This window comes from Leucoraja erinacea, chromosome 28 (assembly GCF_028641065.1).
Source record: "Leucoraja erinacea ecotype New England chromosome 28, Leri_hhj_1, whole genome shotgun sequence".
In the NCBI taxonomy this organism is placed as follows: Eukaryota; Metazoa; Chordata; class Chondrichthyes; order Rajiformes; family Rajidae; genus Leucoraja; species Leucoraja erinaceus.
This window is the reverse complement of record NC_073404.1, coordinates 10432045-10455258: the sequence shown is the minus strand read 5'-3', so window position 1 is coordinate 10455258 and position 23214 is coordinate 10432045. Positions and strand designations below refer to the sequence as shown.

The 23214-nt window shown below is 41.1% G+C and overlaps 1 protein-coding gene across 2 annotated transcripts in view; it reads right to left on the bottom strand.

The window, feature by feature from the left end:
• med13a (mediator complex subunit 13a) overlaps positions 1-23214 on the bottom strand; it is a 156549-nt gene that overhangs the window by 87002 nt on the left and 46333 nt on the right. For both annotated transcript variants that reach the window (XM_055657698.1, XM_055657699.1), the window contains exons 3-4: positions 19952-20036; positions 8964-9047 (exon numbers count right to left, since the gene is read on the bottom strand). In XM_055657698.1, coding sequence (XP_055513673.1) covers positions 8964-9047; positions 19952-20036 — 169 coding nt within the window. The remainder of the gene's footprint in view (positions 1-8963; positions 9048-19951; positions 20037-23214) is intronic.

The following is a 23214-nucleotide window of genomic DNA, read 5'->3' as shown; positions in this document are numbered from 1 at the left end:
AATCTAGATCTTGTAAGTATAGACACACAATAAATGAATCCATGCCCTCACTTCCACGGCATGTTTGAGAAGACACAATCTTACCAGTTCAATGTGGCCTGACCAGCAGCACAATTTCTTTGATGCACTAAATCCTTACTTTCAAAAATCATTTATGCTTTGACAAGCTGCAGAACCCCAACCTGCATTTTCCAGCTATAAAAGCTTCAAATGCATGTCTGACTGGAACATTTAAAACTATTAAAATATATATTTTTAAACCTGTTATAAAAAATAACTTACTCCACAATAATTAGTGAGCAAAGGGACTGGCAGGCCAAGGAAGACCTCCACAGCTGATGACAGAAGAATAATCTTTATAATAAAGAAAAATCCCCAAACATCTGTCCTACAGATCAGAAACACTATTCAGGAGTCAGGTGTGAATTTGTCAATGACCACCGTCCGCAGAAGACTTCATGAACAGAAATACAGAAATGCAAGATGCAAACCATTGGTTGGCCGCAAAAATGGGATGGCCGAGTTACAATTTTCCAAGAAGTACTTCAATAAGCAATCACAGCTCTGGAAAAAGTACTTGTGGACAGATGAGAACAAGATTAACTTATATCAGTGCTGGCAAGAGCAAAGTATAGAGGCGAGAAGGAACTGCCCAAGATCCAAAGCGTAGCACCTCATCCGTGAAACATGGTGGTGGGAGTTTATGGCCTGGGCATGTATGGCTGCAGAAGGTACTGGCTCACTTATTTTCATTGATGATACAACTGCTGATGAAATCTGAAGTTTATAGACACATCCTATCTGCCCAAGTTCAAACACATGCCTCAAAACTAATTGGCCGCCGGTTCATTCTACAGCAAGGCAATGATCCCAAACATACCGCTAAAGCAAAAAGGGGGTTTTCAAAGCTTAAAATTGGTCAATTCTTGAGTGGACATGTCAATCGCCCGATCTGAACCCAATTGAGCATGCCTTTTATATGCTGAAGAGAAAACTGAAGGGTACTAGCCCCCAAAACAAGCATAAGCTAAAGATAGCTACAAGACAGGCCTGACAGAGCATCACCAGAGAAGACACCCAGCAACTGGTGATGTCCATGAATCGCAGACTTCAAGCAGTCATTGAATGCAAAGGATATGCAACAAAATACTAAACAAGACTACTTTCATTTACATGACATGGTGGTGCCCTGAAACAGAGGTCTATGTATAAATACTGCTGTAATTTCTACACAGTGAAACCAAAATATATAAAATGGCCTTTATTAAAATCTGACAATGTGCACTTTAACCACATGTGATTTTTCCTATTACAAATCTCAAATTGTGGAGCACAGAGGCAAATAAATAAATGATGGGGCTTTGTCCCAAACATTATGGAGGGCACTGTAGCCCTGCGACTATACCCCACGTGGAATCTAGCAGTACAAAAACTGAGACAATTCATCCAGATGCTAAGTTCAGGACTTCCATATTTTGGCAGCACAGAGTGCAAGCTCCAAACTTGCTACCACATACTAGTTAAAAAGTGAACCAATATAGCTGTCATTTAAAACAAACAAATGGGATTTAATTATTTTATTAATCCGACTAAAATTTTGCAGTTGTGAAATCGAAACTTGTAGTGGTCAGGATGTCTCATTGACAAATTAATTTTCCCAAATGGCAAGAGGCCAGACCATCCATAACCCCACTTCAATTCAAGCTAGCATTCAATTACATGATCGATCCCAAAAAGTTCCTGTCCAAACCACTTGCTATTCCCATTGATTAATGGGAATATACTAATTTATTTCCTTGTTGAAATAAAAATAAAAGTTGTGTTAAAAGCTGTCATACGTCTTTTGAAATTTTCCAAACCAAAGGAGTCAAATGATGCAAATAAACTCCCTTTCCCAAGGGCTTAATGTACAAATGGTTAGGCCAGTAATGTATTCATTATTGCTTGTCATCAATGCCAAGAAAAGCTAAACCCGTACATATTTAACATTTTGTAATCGGCCAGGAATAGTTCTAATTCAAGTTCATCTCCAAAATTTAAGAGGTTTCCAAAACCAATTCAGCAATAATTGTCATTGATCATTGCCATATGTGCAGAGGCTCTTTTCCACCACAAGTATTTGAACATGATTTCTTCCAATAATGCGAAAACAGATCTCTATCAGCTTTTGTTCTATCTAGAAGTTCAGAATATTGTTACACTGGCATCATTAAAAAAAAGGTTTTATGATTTTCAGATCTTACATAACTTCAGAGTACAAAACTGTATTCTTCCCAACACCATTCCTCTTTCCTGTAAAGTTTCAAATATATTTCAAGAAATTTTCTGCTGCCAGATAATGTAAAAACTAGCTTTATTTCTTGATCTATCATCTAATATATTAAAATTATAATTAACCAAGGATCTAGCATAATTGGTAAGAAGAACCAATGTACAAGAAATAAAATCACATATCATCTCTCAGACACTTTTGTTAGTAACCACAACGATTTTGTATGCCTCAGATTCATGTGGAATCATTGGTCAGTGAACCCGATTGGATTTATATGCCGTTAAAGTTAAACACAACAGTAATTGCCACGTCTGACAAATGGCCTTTAACCTGAAATATTAATTATATTTCTCTTCTCACAGACCTACTGAGCATTTCCAACATTTCTTGTTGGTTTATTTTAGTAATTCCCAACCGTTCTATAAGATTTCCTACTTCTCCAGTGCCATAAATCAATATGAGAATCTTGCTGCATAAAATACTTTATCTTACTTACATTTTCAAATGATTTGCCTAAATCATAATTTACCGATTTCTCTGATCACAAAAACAAACTCATATACATAGTCTTGTTTTGTGAGCAAGTATTTCAGTGTATATTTGGGAAAATATAAAGAAAGACTTCAGCTTCTTCTTTAATTTCACCTCTAGGCTACAAAAGACTAATTGGTGGGAGCGAGGCTCCAATCAAAATGATTTGTCCTGGATGGTATTAAACTTGTTATTGAAATTATTGAAGCAAGTGATGCTGATTTATTAATTTGTGTTCTTAATTTGAACCAATTGGTGGTGGAATGCTTTGGGGCAGAACGATGCAAGTCACACACGACAAAGTGCCCAGCCTTATTGCGATAAGATTAAAAACGTAATCAGTTTTGTTTCTGATCAATGGCAACATCCTGCCAATAGCAAGTGACACCGATGATGACAAAATCATTGAATATTAAGTGTAGGTAGTTGCAAATACAGTCCCGATTAAATATATTTAACTCCTTCACATCGCTCCCAGAGTAGAACCCTCCTTTCAGCTCCATTAAATTCAAGGGATGCAAACTTAGGCTGTTCATCGTCAGATCTGGATGGACCATAAAGTAGATGTTGGATTCTGCTCTCATCTGCCAAAACTGCTGATTCGTGCAAGTTCATCCTGACCTGATATGGCCCCTAACTACTTATCAACCACAAATTAGTTTTTGTAAATTTTGCCAGTGACTCCAACAATCCTAACGCAAAAGCAAGCACTAAGAGCTCAGATGTTGTCAGGGCGACTGAGTTCACCTCGTCTGTTGCTTCCCTCCCTTCCTGGTGTATAATTTCTTCTTCCTCCCATTCTGTCCTAATCCAAAATTCCATTTTATTCTACTTTTTACTTTGTGTTCCATCAGCCCAGGAAGCCCATCTCCTGGTCCCCTAAACGATCCCCACTGGATAACTGAACTACCAGCGGTATGAACATTGGCTTCTCCAATTTCAGGTAGTCGTTGCTTTCTCCCTCCTTGCCCTCCCATTCCCAGCTCTCCCACAGCCTACTATCTCCGCCTCTTCCTTGCTCCTCAACTTCTCAGAGTACCTTTCCTTGGCAGCTCTCTTCTCAGCTTGTACTTTGCCTGCCTGTAGAGGTCTGCATCCCAACTCCTGTAGGCTTCCTCTTTGGACTGTCGGAGCTGTCTGAGTTCTGCAGTAAACCAGATCCGGGTCCTAGTTGGAATGCAACTGTCCTCACAAAAGCTGACATATGATGATACAGTGTCTGTATACTCATCGAGGCCTGTGCTTGTTTCCCTGAACACATTCCAATCCGTGCAGTCAAAGCAGGATTGTAGGTTCTCAATGCCCTCGCTTGTTCACCTTTTCGTTGTTCTGACCACAGGCTTAGCAGATTTTAGTTTCAGCCTGTAGGTCGGAATAAGGTGAGCTAGACAATGATCAGAGAGACTCAGAACCGCCCGGGGAACAGACCGATATGCGTTCTTGATCGACGTGGAACAGTGGTCCAGTGTTCTCTCCCCTCTGGTGAGGCAGTAACCTGAAGTCTGTACTTTGGAAGGTCACGGCTGAGATTAGCTTTGTTAAAGTCCCCCAAAACAATGACCATGGAAGTCACTCTCTATCCTCATTACCTGGTCAGCGAGTTGCGTTTGCGCCTCACGTACGCAGGCATGGGGGGGGGGATGTAAACACCAGTGAAAATAAAGGAGTTAAATTCACTCGGAGAGTAGAAGGGTTTGCAGTTTATAAAAATATTAGCGCTACCGTGTACCGTTTTGGCGTAGCTACCATCACACAAACACACACACTCACAAATTCACACACATTACTTTTAATAGTTCATACATTATAAAGAAAGCCCATCAATGTTACTACTTCCTGAGAACATGGAAGAGATTCGGTATGAATCTCTCAAATACTCTCTTAACTTCTACAGGTGTACAGTAGAGCATATTGACTGATTGCATTATGCCCCAGTTCAGTAACTCAAATTCCTAGGAACAAAGAAATTTGCAAAAAGTGGTGAACACTGCCATCGACAGGTACTTACCTCCCCACCATCAAAGGGATCTACGGTAATTGAGGCAGCTAGCATCATCAGAGTCCCACACCACCCTAGCCATGCTCTCATTTCGCTCCTGCCATCGGGAAGACGAGCCCAAAAACTGTAACATCCAGGTTCAGGAGAAGCTTCTTCCTAACAACCATTAGGCTATTAAACACTACAACCTCCAACTAAACTCTGAACTACATAGTGTTGGGCGATTTTATTTTCCTTTACGCTATTATTTGTTTTTTTTTTTTTATATATATTTAACTTATTTTTTGTTGTTTATTATGATTAGTGCTATGTTTTTACATCTCTTGTGCTGCTGCAAGTAAAAATGTCATAGTTCTGTTTCAGGACATATGCCAATCTTGACTCTTGATATGAGGAAGCACATCGTAACACTAGAGAGTAGATGTCATGATCTTACTCGAGAATGAGTGACAAACACAAATTATTAAACTGTGTCCAAAAAAAAACCACGTTGACTGTTTTATCTTTTCATGAATGTTGCTTAATTAATAAACAATAGACAATAGGTGCAGGAGTAGGCCATTTGGCCCTTCGAGCCAGCACTGCCATTCAATGTGATCATGGCTGATCATCCCCAATCAGTACCCCGTTCCTGCCTTCTCCCCATCTCCCCTGACTCCGCTATTTTTAAGAGCTCTATCTAGCTCTCTCTTGAAAGTATCCAGAGAACCTGCCTCCATCGCCCTCTGAGGCAGAGAATTCCACAGACTCACCACTCTCTGTGAGAAAAAGTGTTTCCTCGTCTCCGTTCTAAATGGCTTACTCATTATTCTTAAACTGTGGCCCCTGATTCGGCACTCCCCCAACATCGGGAACGTGTTTCCTGCCTCTAGCGCGTCCAAGCCCTTAACAATCTTATCTGTTTATAGTACTAAACATTTCAATGTTTTTTTGATATAAACCATCATGGTAATTTCATTGGCATCAATTGGTGTGATTGATAATATAAACTTCCTAAAATTGTGGGCGTGTGTTGGAGATATCCAGGAAGAATAAACAGGTTTTATATTCACAGAGAGCAAGCTATCCTAAAAGGGTCACATTTCAGTATATTTGAACACACACATCAGTTTTTGGGAGTTTCCGTTTAAAAAAAATTGAACTATTATGAAATGTGTTTCTATTATATATTTAATATTATTTTCAGAATAAAACCCATTCCAACTGTCTCACACCACCCTACTACATCATAACAGTTTTGTTAAAAAAGTATATCCAATACTTAAATACCAAAGATATACAATATCTCTCCCCCACCCACATACCGCATCACCCATTAGCTCAGAGTCTATTCAGACACCTCTTTGGAGTTGCAGATAGCTTCTAGAATAATATCCCATCAGCTAATTTTGGAGATTGTGTCGAATTATTTTGCCAGCAGCATTGTTGATAATCAACTTGTATTATAAAAAATCAGCCATTAAGATTGTATGGAGCACACTTTCTATTCCAAAAAAAAAGCTATTACTCCAGCAGTTTGTGTCTTTTGTGGTGAATCAACATCTGTTTATTGCGATTGCAAGTTTTCTTAAAGCAGTTCAGCCATAAACCTTATTAATCTGCTAAGCAATGTGGCCAAAGTGAACAGCGGCTATTTCAGTTATAAACAAAACGGAATAGGTTTCCTTAATTAATGCTATCCCTAAGACACAACCATGAATAGTTGCAACTTTGTTTTGTACATCTAAACAAATTCACAACAGTCTTACACCCGTTGTGCCCACAATGGAAAGAAATTAGCAGACCATAATAACCACCTAGCCATAATGAAATAATTTGTTTCCTTGATTACTGTGCCTTGGCATCATACTTGACTAACCATTTCATATCCCTTCATCTAACATTGGTTCACATTAAATAAACACTGCTGAGAAACCCAAGAAAGTTGGCTTACAGCATCCATAAAATATGAGGGGCTTAATCAACAAACAAAGATAAATGTATTGCATCAGTTACTCAAAAAGCTGCAATCTAAGTACTTCATCAATGTATTCAAGTTTAAATATCAGCAAATTTGAAAAGATTAATGGGACACAACTGGGGTCAATCTTATAAACTAATCAAAAAACATACTGAAAATGCAGGTAAACCAAAATGAAAAAATTAGAAATAATGTTTCAGATTGACATTGCTACGTCAAAACCATGAACACAAGGAAGTTTCAAATTGCAGAGAAGCGGAAAGTTTCAGAGAACAAAAACAATGTGATAGAGAAGAGATCAAGGAAAACTGTTGCAAAGAATGGTGTTGCAAGCTGATAAGTGGAGTTATTGATTCAAGATCATCAGTCTGGAGTGGATGTACAGTGCCCTCCATAATGTTTGGGACAAAGGCCCGTCATTTATTTATTTGCCTCTGTACGCCACAATTTGAGATTTGTAATAGAAAAATTCACATGTGGTTAAAGTGCACATTGTCAGATTTTATTAAAGGGTATTTTTATACATTTTGGTTTCACCATGTAGAAATTATAGCTGTGTTTATGCCTAGTCCCCCCATTTCTGGGCACCATAATGATTGGGACACATGGCTTCACAGGCGTTTGTAATTACTCAGGTGTGTTTAATTGCCTCCTTAATGCAGGTATAAGAGAGTTCTCAACACCTAGTCTTTCCTCTAGTCTTTTCATCACCTTTGGAAAATGTTATTGCTGTTTATCAACATGTGGACCAAAGTTGTGCCAATGAAAGTCAAATAAGCCATTATGTGACTGAGAAACAAGAATAAAACTGTTAAGAGACATCAGCCAAACCTTAAGCTTACCAAAATCCTGTGTCCTACTATGTCCTGTTCCACCTCACCAGCCTCCACCTCCAACAAGATACCAAAGCCGATACATCTTAAGAAGGGTCTCGACCTAACACATCACCCATCCCATCTCTCCAGGGATGCTGCCTGTCCCACTGAGTTTCTTCAGCATTTTATGTCTATCTTCAGTTTAAATCAGCATCTGCAGCTCCTTCCTACACATATTTCCCTCTTCTTTCTCAGCATTCATAAATTAATAATTATACAGCATGATTCAATACCCAGTCCCCTCCCAGGACATTTTCCCATGCAAATCATAGAAAATGCAACATGCTCTTTTACCTCTTCAAAGCATTAAGAAACCCAATAACCTCCTTCCAATTTAAGCAGCGATTCACTTGTACTAATATAGTGTACTGCATTTGATATTAGCAATATGCTTTCCTCAACAATGGAGAAATCAAACACAGATTATTTCAATTTCTGACGATTGCCTTCATCCTGAAACATGAATTCTATTCATTTGCACAAAAGCAGTCTTGCTGCTAGCCATTTTTAGCGTGGTTTGTCTTGAGTCCATTGAACAATGTTAATTTTAATTGTCCCAGGTGAAATGCACAAAGAAGTCGTAATGTGAATCGGAATTCTTGAATATGAAACCAAGAGATTGGCCAGCTAAATTCCAAGAGTTCTTATTTAGGGAGAAGAGTGCAAGAGTAGACCCACAGGTCATAAAGCTGAAGTGGCAACATTAGGAACCAAAAGAACGCTCATGCCACTGTGCATATCCTAATATTAGAAACTGCATCCATTCCGTCATTTCAAAAGACAAGTCACAAATTATGGAGTATTACACAACTTACACAGTTTAAGGCTTGGGGACACAAGGAACTGTAGATGCTGGAATCGTAAGCAAAACATAAAGTGCGATATAAACTCAGCAGGTCAGGCATTTTCTGTGAAGAGAATAGATAGGCAATGTTTCAGGGCAGAAAACTTCTTCAGACTGGAGAAGGGCCCCGACCTAACATCGCCTATGCATTCCCTACACAGATGCTGCCTGACATACTGAATTCCTTCAGCACTTTGTGTAGTTTAAACCTTATTAGCAAAAGTTTCTAAATGTTTACAACAAAGGTCAAGCTCAAGATTGACATGCCCCACAGTTTTAATCACACCAATGAGAGCTAACCTCAAGCAACAAACCTAAGTTCCAGAAACTAACAAATGACTTCAACTCCCCAAACCAGCATTGTTAACTATTACAATTTCAGCAACAGTCAAGCAAATTAAAACATATCAATTACATTTTCAAACATCAAGACTCCACAGGAGGTGCACAAAAATAGAAACTTCTACAATGACCATATTTACCTTTTGTTCACTGGTTTCTCATCCTTTTCATATGGTTTTACAAACCATTTTCCAATCCGCACAAAGTTTCTATTTAACAAACACCTATCAGAAAGAAAAGGTACAAGGTCAAAGACCATTGAACTGAACAGTGAGATAGCTTAAAAGCACTTCAATTGGTCAAAATGATTTTAAATGATTTTCTGGAATAAAATACAAACTAGAAATTATGATCATGTTTGGAGAAGGATCCTAGTACAAAATGCCAACTTTACCAGAAAGCAAAAACTCAACTATGCCTAAAACAAAACTTAACCAACTCGCAGAAGAAAAATTGAAACCAAAAATATTTTATTAGGAATTTTTTTAAACATACTTTCAAGTGACCAGTTCTGAGCTGACGAGCAGATTCCTTGAAATACTTTTACCATCTGTCGTGGAGAACCACGCCTGCCATTTCCCTATCCTGACATTTACAATTGTAGCAATGACAATGATGCGGGTATTTCAAAGGTTCAATTATGCACCTTACAGCAAATGCCAGGAGGTTGTGGAAATTCAAAGTTTTACTGTTGATCAGAAATTGACCTGTAATTTAGTCATAGAAAGGGTCATACAGCAAGAAATAGGCCTTTTGTCCCAACTCATTCAGGCAAATCAAAATGCCCGATCTAAGCTAGCCCCATTTGTGTCCTTCTCCCTCTGTAAAGTCATTGAGTCATACGGCACAGAAACAAAACTTACCAGAAACTTACCATCAGCTGCATTAAGTTAGTTACTCTTGCTTTTTGATATGACAAAATCTCCAAATATGTTTTAAGCATGGAAGGTACAAGCTGCTTTCAAATCAAATATATTTATATTTCACAGAACACCACTGTAATAGCAAATTTGTTTGGGTGGAATGGGACACTATGTCAGAGTCCATTTGTATCATTTAGCAGTTAGATTTCTCAGCCATACTGTGGAAGAAAGCTAATACCAGTTTAGTTTTTTTTAGCACCATTTGTTGCTACAAGACCAAAAACTTCTTCAAAATGAGCACCTGCTGATAAATGCAGAATGATTTTCTACGGTTACCATGGTGCTAATAAAGGGAATATAAAGATAGTTCAGCAGTTTTCCGAAAATGGCAGTGAAAAAAAAAATACACCACTGGGGCAAAGCATTCTGTGCCACAAATAGAGAAACCAAAAAAGTTCTGATATGGGATTAAATTGTTTCAGGCCATTATTTCAGACTACAGAATGCTCATGAATGAATGAACTCTGAATGAATGAAAATAACATCAAATTAATAGATGCTAAATTCACAATATAAACAATTTTTGAACTTGGACTACTCACTGGAACAATACAAATGATATATTACTTAAAGCAGAGGAAAAAGCAGCAGTTATTTTGCAATAACTTCAAAGTTGTTGCTTCAGCTATCAAAGCAATCTTAGTTCAGGTTTGATATTAATCTGCTGGCCTTCAAATCAGTGTCTGCAATTTGTTTACCGTACAGGGTTCCTTTAAAAAAAAATCTAGTTTCAAGCCAGCAAGGCAAATAAGTGATTCACCAAACAACTTTAGCACTATGTTGAGGGGGTGGGGGAGGGGGAGGAATGGGAAGTGGGGGGGGGGGGGGGAGCTGTATCATTTGTCTTAGTTCTACAGGGGATCAGACCACAGTAGAAGTCCATAGTGCTTATATTTGACAGAACAACTTTTGCTTCAATAGAATCCTGTATGTCAGTAACTCTCATGCCATATTGCCATTTTTATATATGGCAACTGGAAAGTTATTCATTAATGGGGCGACAGGGATATCTAATTCTGCCCGCTTACTGTCCATATTGTATAAAGCAAGATTCACTGTATAATCAAATAAACCGTCTCACAGTTAGTGTTCGATCAACATGGAAACTACAGGAGGAATAAGCAGGCGGTAATTACGGAATTTCACTGTGATTGTTCGAATTATAAATAGACAAGTGAAAAACTGCAGATAATTATCAATGATTATTAAAGAAGATGAGTGCAAATTTGACGAAACAAAAAATAATTGCATTTATCATAGAAGCAGGTGTGATGCAGAGGAGAAAATAAAATGCTGGCAAAAAGAGTACAATTGATATTAACCATGCATGATTGGTGATAGGGGTGGAAAGAAGAATTTTGAACAATTTCACTTGCTTAGATGTCAGCACATATTCCTCAGGTATTAAAGTTGAATGTTCTGGATCATACACACATAGTACAAATTACTTTTTCTCCTTTGTGTAAAAGTTTCCCGACAGCCTTTCTTCAGGGATGCACAATGCCCTCCATAATGTTTGGGACAAAGACCCATCATTTATTTATTTGCCTCTGTACTCCACAATTTGAGTTTCATAATAGAAAAAACCACATGTGGTTAAAGTGCACATTGTCAGATTTTATTAAATACATTTTAATAAATAATAGATATTAATAAATAAATTTTGATTTTGGTTTCACCATGAAGAAATTACAGAAGTGTTCATACATAGTCCCCCCATTTCAGGGAACCATAATGTTTGGGACACAGCAATGCCATGTAAATGAAAGTAGTCATGTTTAGAATTTTGTTGCCTATACTTTGCATGCAACGACTGCTTGAAGTCTGCGATTCATGGCATGGGCGGAAATCTCGGGGGGGGGGGGGGGGGAGGACACACGTCCTCCTCCATGTTTTGAGAAGTGGGGGACAATCCCCCCCATGTTTTGTAATCCGGATTTTGAAATTCGGTGGAAAAAAAAATCTATTAAAAATCTCAGCTTTCCGCTAAACAGTGGGGGTGGGACTGATAATCGAGGGCGCTAATTGGACGAGAGAGACGTCGGTCAGCAGACAATGGAGGTGGGGGCGGGACCTGATGATTCAGCGTGATGATTGGAGGAGGGAAGTGTCGGTCAGAGGCGGAAGTAGAGGGGTGGGACTTAGGATAGAGCGCGGTGATTGGAGGAGGGAGACGACCTGAAGGAGCAAAGAATCGCAGGGCCTTTCATTGTCCGGCCCGGCCCGGCGCGGCTTAAAATCTGGCGCGGGATCTTCCACCATCCCGCGGTCAAATTGCTGCGTCGAGGCGGTCGAGGCTCCCGATGTTGAAGCCCCCGCCGGGCGATGGAAGATCCCGCGGCCGGTTTTAAGCTGAGCCGGGCGATGTAAGGCGCCGCAAACGGGACGAATGAAGCCCCACGATTCAGGGCGGACGAAGCTGCTGTTGCTGGAGTTCGGAGTCGGTCACCAACCAGGTCAGCTCCCGAAGGTAGACAAAAATGGTGGAGAAACTCAACGGGTGAGGCAGCATCCATGGAGCGAAAGAATAGGTGACGTTTCGGGTCGAGACCCTTTCTCAGACGCTCCATAGATGCTGCCTCATTGGCCGAGTTTCTCCAGCATTTTTATCTACCTTCGATTTTTCCAGCAACTGCAGTTCCTTCTTAAACAGGTGTTCCCGGTGTTACCGTCCACAGGGCCCACGGCTGAAGCCTCCAAAGCGTGCATGCGTGTGTGTGTCCATCAGAAATTTCCACCCTTGATTCATGGACATCACCAGTTCTTCGGTGTCTTCTCTGGTGATGCTCTGCCAGGCCTGTATTGCAGCCATCTTTAACATGCTTATGCTTCAGTTTTCTCTTCAGCATTTAAAGGTCATGCTCAACTGGGTTCAGATCTGGTGATTGACTTCGAGACTCAAGAATTGACAATTTTATAGCTATGAAAAACTCCTTTGTTGCTTTAGCAATATGTTTGGGATCATTGTCTTGCTGTAGAATGAACTGCCGGCCGATGAGTTTGAGGCATTTGTTTGAACTTGAACAGATAGGATGTGTCTGGACACTTCAGAAATTATTATGCTACTTCCATCAGATGTTGTATCATTAATGAAGATAAGTGAGCCAATATCTTCAGCAGCTAAAAATGTCCAGACCATGTTACACCCACCACCGTGTTTCATAGATGAGGTGGTATGTTTTGGATCTTGGGCAGTTCCTTCTCTCCTCCATACTTTGCTCTTGCCATTACTCTGATATAAGTTAATCTTCGGTCTCAACTGTCCACAAGATATTTTTCCAGAACTTTAGTTACTCTTTTAAGTACTTCTTGGCAAACTATAACCTGGCCATCCTATTTTTGCGGCTAACCAGTGGTTTGCATCTTGCAGTGTAGCCTCTGTATTTCTGTTCATGAAGTCTTATGTGGACAGTGGTCATTGACAAATCCACACCTGACTACTGAAGAGTGTTTCTGATCTGTCGGACAATTGTTTGGGTATTTTTCTTTATTATAGAGAAAATTCTTCTGTCATTAGCTGTGATGTTCCAAACAGTTGATTTTGGTAAGCCTAAGCTTTGGCTGATGTCTCTAACAATTATTCTTGTTTCTCAGTCTCATGATGACTTATTTGACTTTCATTGGCACAACTTTGGTCCTCATGTTGATAAACAGCAATAAAAGTTTCCAACGGCGATGGAAAGACTGGAGGAAAGACTAGGTGCTGAGAGCTTTCTTATGCCTGCATTAAGGAGGCAATTAAACACACCCTACCATTCCTTGACCTCACTATGTCCATCGCAGGTGATAGACTCCTGACCGACATCCACTACAAACCCACTAACTCCCATGGCTATCTGGACTACATTTCTTCCCACCCTGCCTCCTGTAAGGACTCCATCCCTTACTCCCAATTCCTCCGCCTACGCCGCATCTGCTCCCAGGATGAGGCGTTCCACACCAGGACATCTGAAATGTCCACATTCTTCAGGGAACAGGGATTCCCCTCCTCCACCATAGATGAGGCTTGCACCAGGGTCTCTTCCATACCCCGCAACACTGCTCTCTCTCCCCATCCCCGCACTCGCAACAAGGGCAGAGTCCCCCTAGTCCCCACCTTTCACCCCACCAGCCGTTACATACAAGATAATCCTACGTCATTTTCGCCACCTCCAATGTGACCCCACCACTCGCCACATCTTCCCATCTCCCCAAATGTCTGCCTTCCGCAAAGACCGCTCCCTCCGCAACTCCCTTATCAATTCTTCCCTTCCCTCCCGTACCACCCCCTCCCCGGGCATTTTCTGTTGCAACCGCAAGAAATGCAACACCTGTCCCTTTACCTCCCCCCTCGACTCCATTCAAGGACCAAGCAGTCGTTCCAGGTGCGACAGAGGTTCACCTGTATCTCCTCCAACCTCATCTACTGCATCCACTGCTCTAGATGTCAGCTGATCTACATCGGTGAGGCTAAGCGGAGGTTGGGCGATCGTTTCGCCGAACACCTCCGCTCGGTCCGCAAGAACCTACCTGACCTCCCGGTGGCTCAGCACTTCAACTCCCCATCCCATTCCCAATCCGACCGCTCTGTCCTGGGTCTCCTCCATTGCCAGAGTGAGCAACACCGGAAATTGGAGGAACAGCACCTTATATTCCGCTTGGGGAGCCTGCATCCGGGCATGAACATTGAATTCTCCCAATTTTGTTACCCCTTGATGTCTCCTCCCCTTCTTTAGCCCTCGAGCTGTCTCCTCCCATCCCCCAGCCCTCGGGCTCCTCCTCCCTTTTTCCTCCCTACTCCCCGCCACCCCCTATCAGTCTGAAGATGGGTTTCGCCCCGAAACGTTGCCTATCTCCTTCGCTCCATAGATGCTGCTGCACCCGCTGAGTTTCTCCAGCATTTTTGTGTACCTCCGAGCAATTACAAACGCCTTTGAAGCCATGTGTCCCAAACATTATGGTGCCCTGAAATGGGGGACTATGTATAAACACAGCTGTAATTTCTACATGGTGAAACGAAAATGTATAAAAATACCATTTAATAAAATCTGACAATGAGCACTTTAACCACATATGATTATCTATATATTACTAAAACTCTGTTCTTGACCGGTTTTGGCTTTCTGTGCTGCGGTTTCCAAGAGTACGCCGGCACCTACGGCCATCATTTTTGGCCACCTCGCTCAAAGCCCCCCTCTGCCGCATGTGTGCCGAGGATTTTTCCCGTCGATGAAAATTGACAGAGATATTAATGTTCTTACAACATTCCCCATTCTCTCTGCTGCCCCTGCTGGAGGGAGGAGGAGAGACTATAAAACCAGGAAGTGGTGCGCCTCAATCATTCTCTGCAAGTGGTGTGCCTCAATCAGTCTCTGCAAGAGATGTGCCTCAATCAGAGCTTTGAATGACACTGACAAATGTCTACAGCACTGTGAGTACCCTTAATTTGGTTTGAAAATGAAAATATGGTTAGAGGTAAAAAAGCACTGCCTGCAAATGGTTGTTTGGGTTTGGGTTGAAGTAAAAAGGCACTCTCTCTCCCCCCCCCCCCCCCCCCCCCCCTCCTCCCCCTCCCCCCCCCCCCCCCCCCCCCCCCCCCCCCCCCCCCTCCCCTCCTCTCCCCCCCCCCCCTCCCCCCCCCCCCTCCCCCCCCCCCCCCCCTCTCCCCCCCCCCTCCCCCCCCCTCCCTCTCCCCCCCCCTCCCCCCCCCTCTCTCACTCCCCCCCTCTCTCTCTCTCTCCCCCCTCCTCCCCTCCATTAGCGTGAATGCGGGAGGGGGGGGGGGGGTAGTTAGTGTGTGATGCTGCATGCTGCCTCCCCCCCCACAACCGCACATTGGGGGAACACTTGGTATAGTATCTATTACAAATCTCAAATTGTGGAGTATAGAGGCAAATAAATAAATGTCGGGTCTTTGTCCCAAACATTATGGAGGGCATCGTAAAAATAGTTGTTAATGTGACAAACTTGCAAAATATATTCTGGAGTGGTCAAACCCCCAAATTAGGGATTCAATTACAACAGCATGTATTACAATAGTTAATTTACTAAAAATTATTGGACTACCCACATCCTGATTCAATGGTCACTGTCATACGATAAGTCAAGCAAGCCGAAAAACTAAAATAGAGCAGTTTCATGAACATACAATTAAAACTAAAACTTAAGAGTTCGATGATGAGTAGTGCTTGTACACCAGTAGTTGGAAAATTAAACTAACAATAATATTTGCATATTTTTTATATCAGAAATATATGTTGATGTATTCAAACTACTCTTTCCTCTTAAAATTGCCAGGTTGATTCTGTTAATTGTGCAGTAAAAAAATAGGAATCATGGATATGAATAATACATTTCTATATTTGGAATCAAAAAATCTAATCCAGCACAAGTACTCCACTTTCTGACAACTCTTTCCGACAATTTGTTAAATCACATTTGCTTTCATGAACGACATTCTTTTACTGGGGTTGGTATGTCCTGATTTGTAGTGAAAATGGATGGAGTGGGTAGAACAAATAAAAAGTGGGAAAAATTCAAAATGTAATTATTTCTAAATTTACGTCTTACATTTATAGCACAACCAAGTATGAAAAGTCAACTAACAAACTTGTGGGGGGGGGGGGAGGGGGAAGGGGAAGGGGGAAACCGTTCCACAGTGACTACGTGGTCGTAGATGCGTCTTTTGTTCGAGTCGCATCTTCGCCCCCCCCCTCGCGGCCTACCAACTGGATCGGTGCGGCCTTTCCTGCCAGAGACCGGCCAGAGCTACAGCAGCGGGCGCAGCGCTGAATTCCATCGTGGAGCGGGACGATGCCTTACCGGGGATCACCTGTTGCAGCTCCGGAGTGTTGGGCCTGCTGATTAACACCGTGGAGCTGTTTGGGTAGCATCTGACCGTGGGCGGTGCTGACTTTAACATCGTGGAGTCCTGGGATCCTTTGCCGAGGGTCACCAGTGTTGGAGCTCCGTCCAGCTCGGCCTGTGGACCCGGAGGCCGCGGTCTCTGGTAGGAAGCGGCCGATTCGGAAACTCCAAGCCGCGAGTGTGTTCTTCTGTTCTTATGCCGGAGTTCCAATCATCCCGGTGAGAGGGCCCGAACATCGGGCCGCCGTAGCGGCAACTGCGGAGGGCTCAAAGGCCCCGACCAAGGGTGAACAAAGAGGAAAGAGGAAGCTGACTGAACTTTATTGCCTTCCCTCACAGTGGAAAATGTTGATTCCGCTGTGTGAGGATGTTTATGGTAAATTCTATCGAGTATTGTGTTCTTTTTATTCGTATGGCTGTAGGGTAACTCAAATCTCACTGTACCAATAAATGTAAGATGAACTTGATGTCAGCCAAGTTACTAAAGACCACAATAGTGGGTCTCAGCATCATTTTGTTTTAGAGCACAGGTTCAGTTGTTTGATTTTGCTCCCTTCCTTCCTGTAATTAGTTTATCATCGCTTAACCACAAATGGGCAAGATAAATGCGATGACACGAGAGACAACAGATACTGGAACCTTGAGTAAAGTTTCCCTTGATGGGGAGGAAGATAAAATTGATCTTCTGGGGAAGGGGAATAATGAGCCTATCTGTACTGTGTCCTCCACAATACCACTTCAGACAGCATCTGTAAAGACATGGACAATATACCAACAAAGTGTTTGTCTAATTATGGAGGCAGGCTATTACACTGGGACACAGCACAACACTACCCCACAAAGTGTCAATTCGATCTTCCAATCAGAACACCCTAGGTAAGACCCCCCCACCTCCCAAGTATTTTTCAGAAACATTTGCTCCGGCTGCATATTCCTGTGCCAGGCACCTAATGCAATCTCAGCCCTCTCCCTGCTGCGTGCCCCTGTACCAGGAACGTGGCATGAATCTCTGCCATCCATTGGTAATCCTGGAGCAAAGAGTACCTCGCAGTTTGATATGTAGATGCTGATGGGCAAGCAGCATGGGTGCTCAGCCTCAAGCTATGGGATTTGAGTCAACATTCTATCCAGTAATGCGAGTGTGGGGCAGTGTTGGGGAACTAATTGCAGCATCTCCATGTGTTGACCGCCTGGATCCAATGGTCTCACCCTTTACCTGTTGGGTACAATGGAAGTTGCCATCATCTCTTCCCGTTTGGCTACAACCTCTCCTGAGCCCAGAGGTTTCACTGTGTTAATTAGCTGAACGGTGGTCTCAGGCCATCGAGTTCTTTAATAGAGACATCTGTGGGTTGGAGAGAGCTGTACAGCCAAACAAAGGGGGAAGTCAACAGTTTCCATCACCTCCAAGAACAGGTGATTAGGAAAACCATTACAATTCAGGAGGCAGACATTTGCTTATCAGATACATGCCACCTCCTAATCAGTCCCATTCCCTCTTCATTTTCCTGTAATTTATTCTCTCAGCCCTTAAGAACATGGGTAGTCCGTCAGCATTTGGAGAGTTGCTGCTTGTCCTCAGTAATGACCAGCACTGACCAGACCAACATCAGTGCTGAGCAGTCACACTTTTCCTCATTCTGTCCCACACCAGACCTCACAGGCAGAATCTCCACACTTGAGCAGTGAGCAATGTATTGAAGCAAGCACAACAATGGAGATCAGCAATCTTCACCAGATTCCTGGCAGAGCAACTTCCAGTAATGGAAGAAGATTTCAGTGAAGGTCTTCTCCAAAAACATTCATCTGTTTTTCACTCTATACATGGTCAAAAATACATAGTGTGTTCACTGTTTATGATTTTCAATAGTTCTCATATTTCGTCCTTCTATAAAAATAGTTTTTTTTAATAATGTTTTCAAGTTGCTGAACTATGATTGTTTTCTATATTTAGAAGATTCTATTACCATTTTTAAATATGGATCAATAATTCAGAATATTATTTTCCTGTGATTAACGGATGGAATTTTGGACTGAATATAACAACTTCTCAGTTTTCTGAAGACCACGCCTTTAATTCCAGAGAGCAATTTGAAAACTAATCTATTAAGCAGTTCCATAGTGTGATACTTCAAGGAATGCACATAAAAGAGCACTTTTTTCAGGGTCAAACCTTTTAAAATCTGCAATTGTTTTTTGATTACTAACATTGTTCAGGACTTGCATGGTACATAATACACCCTTTAATTAGCCAATCACGCATTAGAATTATTCCAACGAGCTGGTCAAATTCAGAAATGTCTATACGCACTGCAATTCAGCGAAGAGTCACTTAGCAGATTCTATCAAAAGTGATGACGGGGGAAAAAAGAGAAACCGGCGACTTTCTGGTCTTATAAGATGCAATTTCATTGTAATATATAAGATAAATCATGTCAAAATGATTAAGGAAAACATTGGTTTAAGTTAGTGAATTTAGAAATGAATTTCATACAAAAGACGGTCGAATGGTATTGATTTCAAAGGAGAGTAATAAAATCATTTAAGATAACAGTGTTTCAGAAGCATCCTAAAATCTTCGGAATTTGAAGATTTTGTCATTGTCTTGTTATTTATTGGCCACTCTGTCCGGCGTAATGCTTGACCATACAATTTTATTTATTTGAAAACCATGCTATAAAATAATTAAATGCAACCATGCTATAAAATAATTAACTGGCATTCTAAATCATACTAAATAATTGGGAATTAAATCTCATAAATCTCACTAAATGTTTCACAATACATCTAATAAATGAAATAAATAGCTACAGAAAAATTACAAGATGATTAAAGCAATTGATTATGAAATCTAAACAAATGTTAAACCGTGAAGCAAGGACTATTCTCTACTGAATCCCATTAGTTGGTAGAAAAGAGCAATTGCAAGAACATCCAAGAGAATTTGGGTGTTAACAATCCCTACATTTATCTGGCATTCTAATGCAGCTGGTTAAGAACCATTGCTGGGGCAGGTGTATGAAGACGACTTCCTCTGCATCCATTCTATTGTGCAGTTGTATTACAAGTAATCTCAATTATTCAATGAGAAAAGTCAAATAAATGACTAAGATTTACAGAAATACCTAATGTTGATCACAAACTTCCATATACCAGTCATCCCTTGACCACCACCCTAGCTCAATTTGCATAAAATGTTACAGTCACCACTGTAAGTTTTATCCAAGAAAAAAATGTATATCATAGATGTGTTTATACTTAACTTAGGCAGTTCTGAAACCAAAATTGGGTTAAAAATTGTAATTAATGTGTCAGAAATTGGCATAACAAGTTTCACTGTAGGATATTCTAGCAATTACCTTTCCAGCAAGTTGTGAATGGCCTTAAAAAGCAGAGTTCGGCATTCGTAAGATAGACCCTGTTCCCACAATCCATTCTCTTCAACTGCAAAATGAAAAGTAAAATAAAATGTTAATTTGTCCGTTGTTATAGCTAACAACCTATATACTACAATCCACGATCACATCTGGATTCCACTTGAACTTTTCTTTATCGCCAATTTCTCTAGTTTAAATTTTCTGTTTCTGAATACTGGGTCAAGCATGAACAATTCAATTCACGATTAAAGACGACAAGCTGAATTAAAAAAAAGAACACAACTTAAACTTTAGATTCTGTAAGCCATAAGACTGGACACCCATGGCTTAAACAACCCTAAAAAATACACAGCCAAAGCAAAGACAAATAAATACCAGGGATTATATTAATATAACCATTTTAATAAAGTGTCTACTTTACAATGCAGTAAAGCACAGGAACTGACCCTTTGTCTATATTAAACATTGCGCTAAATTAAATTAATCCTCTCTGCCTGCACACGAAAAATATGTCTTAATTTCTTGCTTATTTATCTACCAATCTAAGAGCCTCAAATACCATTATCGTATATTTCCCCACCACTACCCTGAACAGCACATTCCAGGCAACCACTGTGTAAAATAACTTGTCCCAGTACCTCCTTTAAACTTTCCTCCTCTCACCTCAAGGCAATGCCCTGTAGTATTCAACTAGTTAGACTTTTTTTTCGATACAGCGTGGAAACAGGCTCTTCGGCCCACAAACTCCGTACACCCATAGTCAGGATCGAACCCAGATCTCTGGCACTGTAAGGCAGCAATTCTAATGCTTTTCTGATTCTGAGCCACCCTTTTTGCCAACATTTTCACCCTGCGGAAAGTTCTGACTGCCTACCTTATCTATACTTCTCAAAAATGTTAAAACTTCTAGTGTCCCCTCAGCATCTGATACTTCAGAGAAAACAATCTAAGTTTGTCATACCTCTTCTTATAGCTAAAACCCTCTAGTCCAAGCAATGTTCTGGTAATCCTCATCTACACACTCTCAAAACGTCTCCGCATCCTTCATGTAATGGGGTACTCCAAATGAGGCCAAACCAAAGTTTAATGAAACAACATGACTTCCTGATATATCTCAACCGACGACGCTGGGCAAGCATTCGATATGCTTTCTTTATCACTATCTATTTGTGTCGCTACTTTCAAGGAGTCATGGACTTGGAACCCAAATCCCTCTGTATATCATTGTTAAGGGTCCTTCTATTAACTGTATACTTTTCTCTTGTATTTGACCCCCCCCAAAGCACAAGATCTTGCACTTGCCCAGGTTAAACTGCATTTGCAATTTATCTGCCCTTATCTGTAACTGATCTACATCCTGCATATCTTTTGAATGCCTTCTTCACTTACCGCAACTCCACTAGTTTTTGCAAAGTTACCAACCAACAATCTACATTTCAGTATGTATGTGGGTCTATACAGCGCATTCAGAAAGTATTCAGACTTCAAGTATTTAAGTATTTAAAGAAAACAGCATTGCTATAAACGGCTATAGACTACATAAACATCTAGCAATAATTATAGATTCAGTTAATGCTCTAGAAGGAAGCTGCATCAGTCCACAGTTTAAATTACTGCCACTTTCCAGCTCTTCGGCCATAACTTTTTATGGTTCAGGTATTCATCCAAGTACTTAGAAATGTGATAAAGGCTTCTATTGCCACTAACTACTTAGACACGTTTTACGCATCTCCTTGGGTTAAAAAAAATCACCTGCCATACAAATTTCCTAATAACCAATTTCAATCCATGTCTAGTTAATAACTTTCCATTCCCTTCAAATTCATAATCACACCTTAATTTATAGTAAGCTCTGTCAGGTTGGATGAGGAGCGTCAATACACAGCTATTTTCAGGTCACACCAGAGATGTTCGATGGGGTTCAAGTCCGGGCTCTGGTTGGGCCACTCAAGGACATTCACAGACTTGTCACAAAGCCACTCCTGCATTGTCTTGGCTATGTGCTTAGGGTCGTTGTCCTGTTAGAAAGTGAACCTCCGCCCCAGTCTGAGGTCCAGACCGCTCTTAGGAACTTCTCACCAACAATCTCTCTGTACTTTCCTGCCGCTGAAAAAAATCTCCACAGCATGATGCCGCCACCACCATGCTTCACCGTAGGTATGGTATTGGCCAGGTGATGAGCGGTGCCTGGTTTCCTCCAGATGTCACGCTTGGCATTCAGGCCAAAGAGTTCAATCTTGGTTTCATCAGACCAGAGCATCTTGTTTAGGTGCCTTTTGGCAAAGTCCAAGCGGGCGGTCATGAGCCTTTTACTGAGGAGTGGCTTCAGTCTGGCCACTCTACCATAAAGGCCTGATTGGTGGAGTGCTACAGATATAGTTGTCGTTCTGGAAGGTTCTCCCATCTCCTCAGAGGAACTCTGAGGCTCTGTCAGAGTGACCATCGGGTTCTTGGTCACCTCCCCGGATTGCTCAGTTTGGCCGGGCGGCCAGCTCTATGCAGAGTCCTGGTAGTTCCAAAGTTCTTCCATTTAAGAATGACAGAGGCCACTGTGCTCTTCGGGACCTGCAAAGCTGCAGAAATTGTTTTATGCCCTTCCCCAGATCTGTGTCTCGACACAATCCTGTCTCGGAGGTCTACGAACAATTCATTTGACTTCATAGAAACATAGAAATTAGGTGCAGGAGTAGGCCCTTCGGCCCTTCAAGCCTGCACCGCCATTAAATATGATAATGGCTGATCATCCAACTCAGTATCCCGTACCTCATGGCTTGGTTTTTGCTCGGACATGCACTGTCAACTGTGGGACCTTATATAGACAGGTGTGTGCCTTTCCAAATCATGTACAATCAATTTAATTTATGACTGCTGGACTCCAATCAAGTTGTAGAAACATCTCAAGGATAATTAATGGAAACAGGATACACCTAAGCTCAATTTTGAGTGTCATAGCAAAGGGTCTGAATACTTATGTAAATGTGATATTTTAGTTATTTATTTTTAATTACTTTGCAAAAATTTCTAACTGCCTGTTTTCGCTTTTTTATTATGGGGTATTGTGTGTGGATTGATGATAAAAATATTTTATTTAATCCATTTTAGAATAAGGCTGTAACATAACAAAATGTGGAAAAAGGGGTCTGAATACTTTTTGAATACACTGTATTTAACAGTCTTATTAACTAAATTCTTTGCAGCCTTCGGAAATACACCAACATACATTCAAGATCTTCAGGATGTTCTTG